Source organism: Salvelinus namaycush, chromosome 20, assembly GCF_016432855.1.
Source record: "Salvelinus namaycush isolate Seneca chromosome 20, SaNama_1.0, whole genome shotgun sequence".
NCBI lineage: Eukaryota > Metazoa > Chordata > Actinopteri > Salmoniformes > Salmonidae > Salvelinus > Salvelinus namaycush.
In genome coordinates, this window is record NC_052326.1 from 11,657,086 (window position 1) to 11,667,789 (window position 10,704).

The 10,704-nt window shown below is 46.4% G+C and overlaps 1 protein-coding gene across 1 annotated transcript in view; it reads left to right on the top strand.

Moving 5' to 3' along the window:
• The window catches only part of LOC120064897 (protein phosphatase 1H-like), a 52,433-nt gene extending 44,073 nt beyond the window's left edge, over nucleotides 1-8,360 (top strand). Inside the window, exons 5-10 of the mRNA XM_039015486.1 lie at nucleotides 508-592; nucleotides 3,512-3,630; nucleotides 3,869-3,932; nucleotides 4,499-4,606; nucleotides 6,166-6,317; nucleotides 8,181-8,360. Coding sequence (XP_038871414.1) covers nucleotides 508-592; nucleotides 3,512-3,630; nucleotides 3,869-3,932; nucleotides 4,499-4,606; nucleotides 6,166-6,317; nucleotides 8,181-8,337 — 685 coding nt within the window. The 3' untranslated portion in view covers nucleotides 8,338-8,360. The remainder of the gene's footprint in view (nucleotides 1-507; nucleotides 593-3,511; nucleotides 3,631-3,868; nucleotides 3,933-4,498; nucleotides 4,607-6,165; nucleotides 6,318-8,180) is intronic.
• The last annotated feature ends 2,344 nt before the right edge of the window (nucleotides 8,361-10,704 follow it).

Consider the following 10,704-nt stretch of genomic DNA (forward strand, 5'->3'; position numbering starts at 1 on the left):
TAATGTATTACAGGCCTACTTGTTGTACATATTAAATTCAATGTTTTCAATGCAGAGTTGAATGACTGAAAGAGAGGTTAAAGGAAGTGACACAACATGATGCCCATAGCCGTTGATTCAAAGAAAGCTGTCCCCGTTGGTCATGCTCAAATTCTCAAACAGCAGATCTTATGCCCTCTGCTGGCCGCTCTTTGTACGGCAACACCATTCATCATGTACTGTAAACTCCTGGTAGAATATGCCCATAAGCACAGATCTAGGATTGGTATGGTGTTTTCAAATGTTAACCTCAACGATTAGGGGGGAACAATTTGACTTTAGATCAGTGTCTTGGAGCACTAATCCTCTAACATGCTGTGCTGACCCTCTTAACCCCAATTTGTCTGTCCTGAGTGTCCTCCTGATATGGAGTCACATTATGGTGCCTGTCTTTATACAGTACGTTGTCCCTCCCATATAAATAGAATTACTACTCATTCTACTTTGGTTCTTACTCTGTTTCTACAGAGCCATCATCATCCGTAACAATGAGGTCATCCCCATGTCCAACGAGTTCACGCCCGAGTCCGAGAGACAGCGCCTGCAGTATCTGGTGAGGACTGGGTTAATGCATTTATATATGTTTTCCTTATTTTAAAAAAAGAAGAAAAAAAAAGATTTCACTCATAAATTAAAGTGTCAGATGTTTCCAGACTTTAGAGGTCTGAAAACATATGACAAACTTTGGTTTGTTAAAGTCCCTTTAACCAGGTGAGTCCCATCACCACGAGATATGAGTAGCTTTTTCAAGGGTGCCTTGGCCAAGAGGAAGATGCACGGGGGAGGGAGGGTATTGTTATTTAATGTATGATTCAGACTACATCTTTATTCATTGACTGTCTGTTGGTCTAAATTAAGCTGGAGTGGGTGGCTGTGTGGGAGAGTGGTGGAACCCTCAGGGCAAGGGATGAAAAGTCCCAGGTTTGTGTTTCACAGTTATATAATGTTCTACTGTCACTTTTCCTACTGCTATGATACTTCCTTTAGGATATGTTTGTTGCTCCATTTACACTAAAAAGATACACTACATGACCAAAAGTATGTGGACACCTGCTCGTCGAACATCTCATTCCAAAATCATCAGCATTAATATGGAGTTGGTCCCCCCCTTTGCTGCTATAACAGCCTCCACTTTTCTGGGAAGGCTTCCCACTAGATGTTGGAACTAGGGATGCACGATATATCAGAAGCGGCCGATATTAGATAAAAATGCCAACAATCGGCCCGATGTCTAGTTTAACGCTGATGTGTAAAATCAATGTCAAAGCTGACGTGCATACCTATATAACGTAGGTCGATGACGTAATGACGCCACGAAAAATATAGTGCTACATGTGCAACACAGCATTTCTAACCTAGCCCACAATGTCTGCTGTGTGGATCGAGCAGTCAACAAATTGAGCAGTCATTTGAAAGAGTAAAAAGAATTCAGTGAGACAACTCAAAAGGCGAAATCCATTAAACACCAAGATAATGGAATTCATTACCCTTGACAATCAACCGTTCTCTGTCGTGGATGATGTTGGCTTTTACCGACTGGCCGAGCAAGTAGGCGCAATTTTTCAGATGTTGCCCTACCGGAGTTACACAGTATTGTTGAAACTCACATCCATGCGCTACTTGCTATTAGCTTCACGACTGACATTTGGACCAGCGATGTCAGCCCCATGAGCATTATGAGTCTGACAGCACAGTGGGTCGACGAGGATTTCGTACTGAGGAAAGCCGTATTGTATGCTCAAGAATGTGCTGGTTCTCATACCGCTGCTGCCATTTCAATGGGATTTGAGAACATGTTTGAAACATGAACACACTCCTAGCTCCAATCGAACAACTGACTCGAGAAATAAGCTCAACTGTGTCTGCAGCAGACCTGATACCCTGTCATGACATTGAAACGCCTGCTCAACAAAAATGCCAGCACAGACCGTCGGGTTAACTTGGAAAAGTACTCTCCTACAGGCTGTGAACCACCATGCTCAATGCTAGGTACAAGGACCGCTACTTCGATGCAGACAAGAAACAGGGTTTACGTGAAATGTTGTTACGGCCACAGCTGGACAAGATGGAAATGGACACAGTGACAGTGCGCACCGAGGAAAAGAGGCCACGGACATGCAGAGCTGAAACTTCATGCTTGACATGTATGATGAAATCCTGGTTGAGACTGAACAAATGAACAACGAAACAGCACAGCAAGTAAGTGAAAGAAATAGGTTTTGATTAGGGGCTCAAGTGGCACAGCGGTCTAAGGCACTGCATCTCAGTGCTAGAAGCATTACGACAGACACACTGGTTCGAATCCAGGCTGTATCACAGCCGGCTGTAAATGCCAACAAAATTACTTTTTGGTCAGTGTGTGTGTGTGATTTTACTATTTAACTGTAATAAAATGCTTAAAAGGGCGCAAAAATTTTAAATAACGGTCATCGGTATGTCGGTGCATCCCTAGTTGGAACATTGCTGCGGGGACTTGCTTCCATTCAGCCACAAAAGCATTAGTGAGGTCAGGCACTGATGTTGGGCGATTAGGCCTGGCTCGCAGTCACATTCCAATTCATCCCAAACGTGTTCGATGTGGTTGAGGTCAGGGCTCTTTGCAGGCCAGTCAAACTCTTCCACACTGATCTCGACAAACCATTTCTGTATGGACCTCGCTTTGTGCATGGGGGAATTGTCATGCTGAAACAGGAAAGAGCCTTCCCCAAACTGTTGCCACAAAGTTGGAAGCACAGAATCATCTAGAATGTCATTGAATGCTGTAGCATTAAGATTTCCCTTCACTGGAACTAAGGGGCCTAGCCAGAACCATGAAAAACAGCTCCATACCATTATTTCTCCTTCACCAAACTTTACAGTTGGCACTATGCATTCAGGCAGATAGCGTTCTCCTGGCATCCGCCAAACCCAGCTTTGTCCATCCAGATGGTGAAGCGTGATTCATCACTCCAGAGAACGCATTTCCACTGCTCCAGAATCCAATGGCAGCGAGCTTTACAACCAGAGGACAGACGATTTTTATGCGCTTCAGCACTTGTCGGTCCCGTTCTGTGACATAGCGTGGCCTACAACTTTGTGGTTGAGCCATTGTTGCTCCTAGACGTTTCCATTTCACAATAACAGCACTTACAGTTGCTAGAGGCAGGGCAGAAATGTGACGAACTGACTTGTTGGAAAGGTGGCAGCCTATGACAGTGCCACGTTGAAAGTCCCTGAGCTCTTCAGTAAGACCATTCTACTGCCAATGTTTGTCTATGGAGATTGTATGCATGCTCGATTTTATACACCTGTCGATTGTATACACCTGTCAGCAACAGGTGAGGCTGAAATAGACAAATCCACTAATTTGAAGTGATATCCACATACTTTTGTATATATAGTGTATGATTCGTAAGAGCCATTTCGTCAATTTGACATGACAGTTTGTTATGCATAGTTTTGTCAACGTTAGCTCTGCTCTGTGTCCCTGCAGGGCTTCCTGAGACCGGAGCTGCTTGGGAATGAGTTCACACACTTGGAGTTCCCTCGCAGAATCCAGCACAAGGAGCTGAGCAAGAAGATGCTCTTCAGGGACCACACAATGAACGGCTGGTAAATTACAGCTATTGTCTAACATATGGGGTTCAATTTGTTACTTTTCGGTCCATTGTATTTTTAATGGTAAGGGCCAGGAGTTTTTACAGATCACATAACCTGACCAGGAAAAGTCGTTGCGCTATAAAAGCCTCTGACAGTCTACAGGATCAAGAGATAAAAAAAAGTTGTCTATATACTTCTTGAAGAATATGATCACTAATCCCTAACCCGTGATCCTGTTGGTTTGTTGCAGGGCTTACAAGACCATCATAGAAGACGACCTCAAGTTCCCGCTTATATATGGAGAGGGTAAAAAGGTGAAGGACTTTGCCATGTTTATGGACTGGGTACTGGTGGACATCATAACAGCACAGTATATGCATGGTGCTGTAAGGTCTGCCATAGATATGGCCACAGTAGTTTGTTAAGAACCACATTTACCACCTGACCAGGTAAAACCCTGCCCAAGTCATGGGACATTTGATATGCACAGTACAGTATACCTTGGCCTTCAAACAAAATGTAGATTTACTATTGTCCATCTGCCCTAATCATATGTTACCCGACAGGAAGAAACCTTCATGTATGCTTAGCTGTTAGTTCACCAGCAGGACAGATATAGCACGAGAATAACTTTAAGTTATTCATTCCGCTGTATGTGTGGGAGGACTTCTAATGCAAGTTCATGGTTGTTGCTGAACTCTCCCAGTCTAGCTGTGTGGTAAAAGAGACACACTGCAAACGTTATTTTCCCACGCAGAAAAGTGCTCCTGAGTCACTAATCCCTCATAAGTGAATTTTCCTAGAATCAAGGAACACCCACAGGCACTAACCCAGATCACTCACTGTGTGTGATTGTGTTGTGTGTTTATGTTGTGCGTAGGCCCGTGTCATGGCCACCATTGGGGTAACACGTGGCCTAGGGGATCATGACCTGAAGGTGTACAACTCCAACATCTACATCAAACCCTTTCTCTCCTGCTGCCCAGAGGTGAGTAAGAGATGTCATGCTGTAGAACCATGTATCATACACCATATGGAAGATTATGGCTCGTCTAGAAGCATCCCAGTGTGGCCTAGGATGGCCTCCATAGCTTGGAGGACATCTAATGATACGTTTACTTTATTTTGGCTCATCAGGGAACATATTGTCAAATATTTTATTGAATATCCCTCATCTGTCCCTCCGCCCACACTCCCTCGCTCCTCCCTCCCTCCGTTGCTCCTCCCTCTCTCCCTTTGTCGCTCCTCCCTCACCCTCCCTCCCTCCTCCCTCTCCGTCGCTCCTCCCTCTCTCTGTCGCTCCTCCCTCTCTCTGTCGCTCCTCCCTCTCTCTGTCGCTCCTCCCTCTCTCCGTCACTCCTCCCTCTCTCCGTCACTCCTCCCTCTGTCGCTTCTCCCTCCCTCTCTCTCTCCCTCCTCCCTCCCTCTCCCTCCTCCGTCGCTCCTCCCTCTCCCTCCGTCGCTCCTCCCTCCCCCTCCCTCCATCGCTTCTCCGTCCCCCTCCCTCCGTCGCTCCTCCCTCACCCTCCCTCCGTCTCTCCTCCCTCACCCTCCCTCCGTCTCTCCCTCCTCCCTCCCTCTCTCCTCCCTCCTCCCTCCCTCACTCTCTCCTCCCTCCCTCCCTCCTCCCTCCCTCTCTCCTCCCTCCCTCCCTCCTCCCTCTCTCCTCCCTCCCTCCCTCCCTCTCTCGCTCCACCCCTCTCTCTCGCTCCACCCCTCTCTCTCGCTCCTCCCTCCCTCTCTCTCCGTCGCTCCTCCCTCCCTCTCTCTCCGTCGCTCCTCCCTCCCTCTCTCTCCGTCACTCCTCCCTCTCTCTCCGTCGCTCCTCCCTCCCCCTCCGTCGCTCCTCCCTCCCCCTCCGTCGCTCCTCCTTCCCTCCGTCGCTCCTCCCTCTCCCCCCCTCTGTTGCTCCTCCCTCCCTCTCTCTCCCTCCGTCGCTCCTCCCTCCCTCTCTGTCGATCCTCTCTCTCTCCCCCCTCTGTCGCACCTCCCTCTCCCACCCACCCACCCCCCCCTCTGTCTCTCCTCCCTCTCCCACCTACCCCACTTCCCTCTGTCCCTCCCCCCCTCTGTCTCTCCTCCCTCTCCCACCTACCCCACCCTCCCCCCCTTCCCTCCGTCGCTCCTCCCTCTCCCCCCCTCTGTTGCTCCTCCCTCCCTCTCTCTCCCTCCGTCGCTCCTCCCTCCCTCTCTGTCGATCCTCTCTCTCTCCCCCCTCTGTCGCACCTCCCTCTCCCACCCACCCACCCCCCCCTCTGTCTCTCCTCCCTCTCCCACCTACCCCACTTCCCTCTGTCCCTCCCCCCCTCTGTCTCTCCTCCCTCTCCCACCTACCCCACCCTCCCCCCCTTCCCTCTGTCCCTCCCCCCCTCTGGCGCTCCTCCCTCCATCGCTCCTCCCTCCCTCTCTCCGTCGCTCCTCCCTCACCCCTCGCTCGCTCCACCCTCCGTCGCTCGCTCCTCCCTCCCTCCGTGGCTCCTCCCTCCCTCCGTGGCTCCTCCCTCCGTTATCTGTGGCTCCTCCCTCCGTTATCTGTGGCTCCTCCAGGTGATAGTGTACGACATGTCTGAGTACAAGCATGGCCCGAATGACGTGCTGGTGATGGGTACAGATGGGCTGTGGGACGTGACCACAGACAGGGAGGTAGCAGACGCAGTTTCAGGCTTCCTGTCCTGCTGCGAGCCCACTGATCCTGTGAGGTATGTACTGTAATCTCTAGTCTATAATCTACACAGTACAGTATATGGTCATGCTGCTTTCTGTCTATAATCTAAAAACAGTATACAGCCATGTTGCTTTGGCAGCTTGCATGCATGTATCAAATATAATCTGTTAATTAGATTTATGATGAACAAGATTTTGCAAGCCGGCAAGGTACACTCCATTTGTAAGAATCAACCGCTTATCAAAACATGTGGAAGATAAATATTCCTATCCTTGCGATGTACTTCCCTTTTGAGAGCCATTGAACTATGCACTGATTCAGAGATGTCTGAAGAACCACAGGGATGAACAGAACTGAGCCAAAGAATGTCAGGGCAATGGGGCATTCAACTAATATAGGTGTATAAAGACCAGGTAGAACATGAGGACTGAGTAATATCTGGACTAGGCCAACATGTCAATGGAGGGTCCACATTCAGAAACCAACCAAATGCAGACACAATAACTAGCTACACATTGTAACAGTGATATGTTAATGCTTCCTTACGCATTACACAACAGCTTGTGCAACGCACTGGTAGCAATTTTCCAACTAGCCTTTACTTGGTGATAATTTATTTGTTCTCGATTTGAGAAAAAAAACGAATCTTAAACGTTCGTGTCCAGTTGCAGGTGGTACTCCATAAAACATTGATTAATCAGAAAGATATTAAATCCACTTCTTTCACAGCGTGAGGAGTTTTTTTTCACCATTTTAGGTTCCATACAGCTTGCATTTCTCAACATCTTTGCAGAAACTAGTAGTTTCTATGCAACACGGCCACGTGTAGAAGTAATGACAGCGCGTCACACAGTGCGATCAAAACAAAGATTTCTCGCTCTATACAAATAGAGAATGTAATATTTTTCTGAATATTCTCTGGTTTTTGGAGTTACACCTGCAACTGGGAACAGAAGTTTATAAGAGAAGTGTCTTCCGAATCGAGAACGAAGAAAGTATCGGCAAATGGTTAGTTGAAAGATTACGGCCGGTGCTTTGCACTAGCTACAGTGTAAGTGTAACGGTGTATGGAAGCGTTACCATATCACCGGTAGTTAATATAATAACATGGTAAGCAGAACTATAATACTTCAGTAAACAGCTTGACATAAATATGACAACGCCATTAGTTTGGTTAATGAGCATGCATATGTTAGCGTTAGTGTGTGAGCGCTACAAGCAATACCAAATAATCTAATAATAAAGCATTGTGGTAGCGCGAGACAATACCAGGACATGCACGAAGTTCAACACAAGCAGAAACACAGTTGCATAAATATGTTAAGATAGTCAACATTGTACAAACAATAGAGTTGAATGAACGCACGACTCAACCCACTTGACTAGGCCACTCCTAGTCTACTCCCGCTAATGACCGTTCCCCCCTCTTTTGTTGTAAACTCACCTGACTCCCAATGCGAGCATGCTTGGAGGTGATTGTCCAACATACCGGAAGCAGAGAATGGCTCGTTTGCCTTGTCAGTATATAGGAGCTGGGCCTTGTCATGGAAGGATATGATTCTTATTAGGGGGATACATTGTGAGAGGGCTTATACTATTAGAGTTGCTACCAATAAAAACAGGGTAGATATTGAATATTCAGGTAGCCATGAAAAAAAAACACTGAATATTGGTTAGAAAAGGTGTAATTAAAGAATATATCCACGAGAGGTCAGTATCTAGCCTGTACAAATTAGTATGGTCATTTTTAAATGGCAATACCATTTTGACAAACACCTTCATATACACATACTTGGGATGAATTACATTTCAAATTCGATTCATGAACATAAAAAAATACTAATTTGAAATAAATAGCACTTTTCAATGTTTTGACCGCATCTCTGTTTACATCCAGATACACACTAGCCGCCCAGGACCTGTTGATGCGGTCGCGAGGGGTCCTGAAGGAGAGGGGCTGGCGGTTACCCAATGAGAGGCTGGGATCAGGAGACGACATCACTTGTTATGTGATCCCCTTGGCGGGACCGGCAGGGCCCGAGACAGAGACATGACAGGCCTTGTCCCACCACCCTACCAGGAGAGGACTAACTCCCTAGGACCGACCAGGGTCAATCCTTCCCCCTTACCCCTTACCCCCTCTACCCTGGGGGAAGGGTGAAGAAAACACCTCCCTTTTATAGGGAAGCCTCAGGTTAGAGAGCTGGCTGTTGACACCTGTCAACCGGCCCATCTTCCTGGCTTCTGGAACAACCCACTGGGCTCTAATTATTGTTTTTGTTTGGTACTCATGTAACAGGTGTTCAATGACATTAGCTGACTGACCGAAAACACGTCCATTTCTGAAACCTGCTCTTTTTGATCGCTACTTAACGAGAACCCTCCCCCTGTAGTTTCATGTTTTAATCTCTCTAATTTATTTTCTGATAATTGCAGCAGGATTGGTTTGGCCATATTCTGATAGAAGTGCTTGGTTAGTCTTTCTAAATACCTCCTTATTACCTTATGACCCCCACATGTGATTTATAGAATGCTAAATTCCTAAAATAATCAAATTTATTGCTTGTGTAGAGTACAGTATGACAGGTGGAGGTAGATGGCCTGGCACATAGTCTAACATCAAATAGCATGACTGATAGCAATTGAGGGACTAGCATCACATAGGAGTGATGCCACTGCTCAGAAAACAGTGGAGCTCTGTGACAAAATAACTACAGTCGTGGCCAAAAGTTTCGAATGACACAAATATTAATTTTCACAGTCTGCTGCCTCAGTTTGTATGATGGCAATTTGCATATACTCCAGAATGTTATGAAGAGTGATCAGATGAATTGCAATTAATTGCAAAGTCCCTCTTTTCCATGCAAATGAACTGAATCTCCAAAAAACATTTCCACTGCATTTCAGCCCAGCCTCAAAAGGACCAGTTGACATCATGTCAATGATTCTCTCGTTAACACAGGTGTGAGTGTTGACGAGGACAAGGCTGGAGATCACTCTGTCATGCTGATTGAGTTCAAATAACAGACTGGAAGCTTCAAATGGAGGGTGGTGCTTGGAATCATTGTTCTTCCTCTGTCAACCATGGTTACCTGCAAGGAAACATGTGCCATCATCATTGCTTTGCACAAAAAGGGCTTCACCTAAATCAACCATTTATCGGATCATCAAGAACTTCAAGGAGAGCGGTTCAATTGTTGTGAAGAAGGCTTCAGGGCGCCCAAGAAAGTCCAGCAAGCGCCAGGACCGTCTCCTAAAGTTGATTCAGCTGCGGGATTGGGGCACCACCAGTACAAGGCTTGCTCAGGAATGGCAGCAGGCAGGTGTGAGTGCATCTGCACGCACAGTGAGGCGAAGACTTTTGGAGGATGGCCTGGTGTCAAGAAGGGCAGCAAAGAAGCCACTTCTCTCCAGGAAAAACATCAGGGACAGACTGATATTCTGCAAAAGGTACAGGGATTGGACTGCTGAGGACTGGGGTCAAGTTATTTTCTCTGATGAATCCTCTTTCCGATTGTTTGGGGCATCAGGAAAAAAAGCTTGTCCGGAGAAGACAAGGTGAGCGCTAACATGTATCATGAACGTAATTTTGCCAAAGAACACAGCCATGAATAAAGAATGGTACCAACACATCCTCTGAGAGCAACTTCTCCCAACCATCCAGGAACAGTTTGGCAACGAACAATGCCTTTTCCAGCATGATGGAGCACCTTGCCATAAGGCAAAAGTGATAACTAAGTGGCTCGTGGAACAAAACATCGATATTTTGGGTTCATGGCCAGGAAACTCCCCACTCTCCTGAACAACGTCTATATGCACCCCTACTGGATGGAAATTACAAGTGTAATGGCTGTGCTCAATGCAATGGCACTTATAAATGCAGATCCTTCAAACACCCACAAACAGGGAAATCGATCCCAATCAAAAGTGTTATTACGTGCTCCACTAAGGCAGTTATTTATCTTATAACTTGTCCTTGTGGTAAAAATTATGTGGGTAAAACAAAGCGCGAATTAAAAGTACGTATCTCAGAGCATCGTAGCACCATTAGGTGCAAAAACTTGACTTACCCAGTTGCGGCCCACTTTTTGGAGGCAGGCCACTCGATTTCGTCTCTGCGTTATATTGGCATCGAACATGTCACCCTCCCTAGGAGACGGGGTGACCTTGATAATTTATTGTTAAAACGAGAGGCTGCCTGGATCTTTAACTTAAAGACCCTTGCTCCCTTCGGTCTCAACGTAGACTTTGATCTGAAGCCATTCTTGTGATTATTGTGACTTTGCCATTGTAATTGTTTGTAAGCTTGTGTAGTCTAAAATGAATCTATGATCGTATGCTATCCATTTGTTTTTTGTATGCTGTTCTTTGTATGCCATTTTAATATTTGAGAATTAACCAATGATATTAGGCCACTTTTG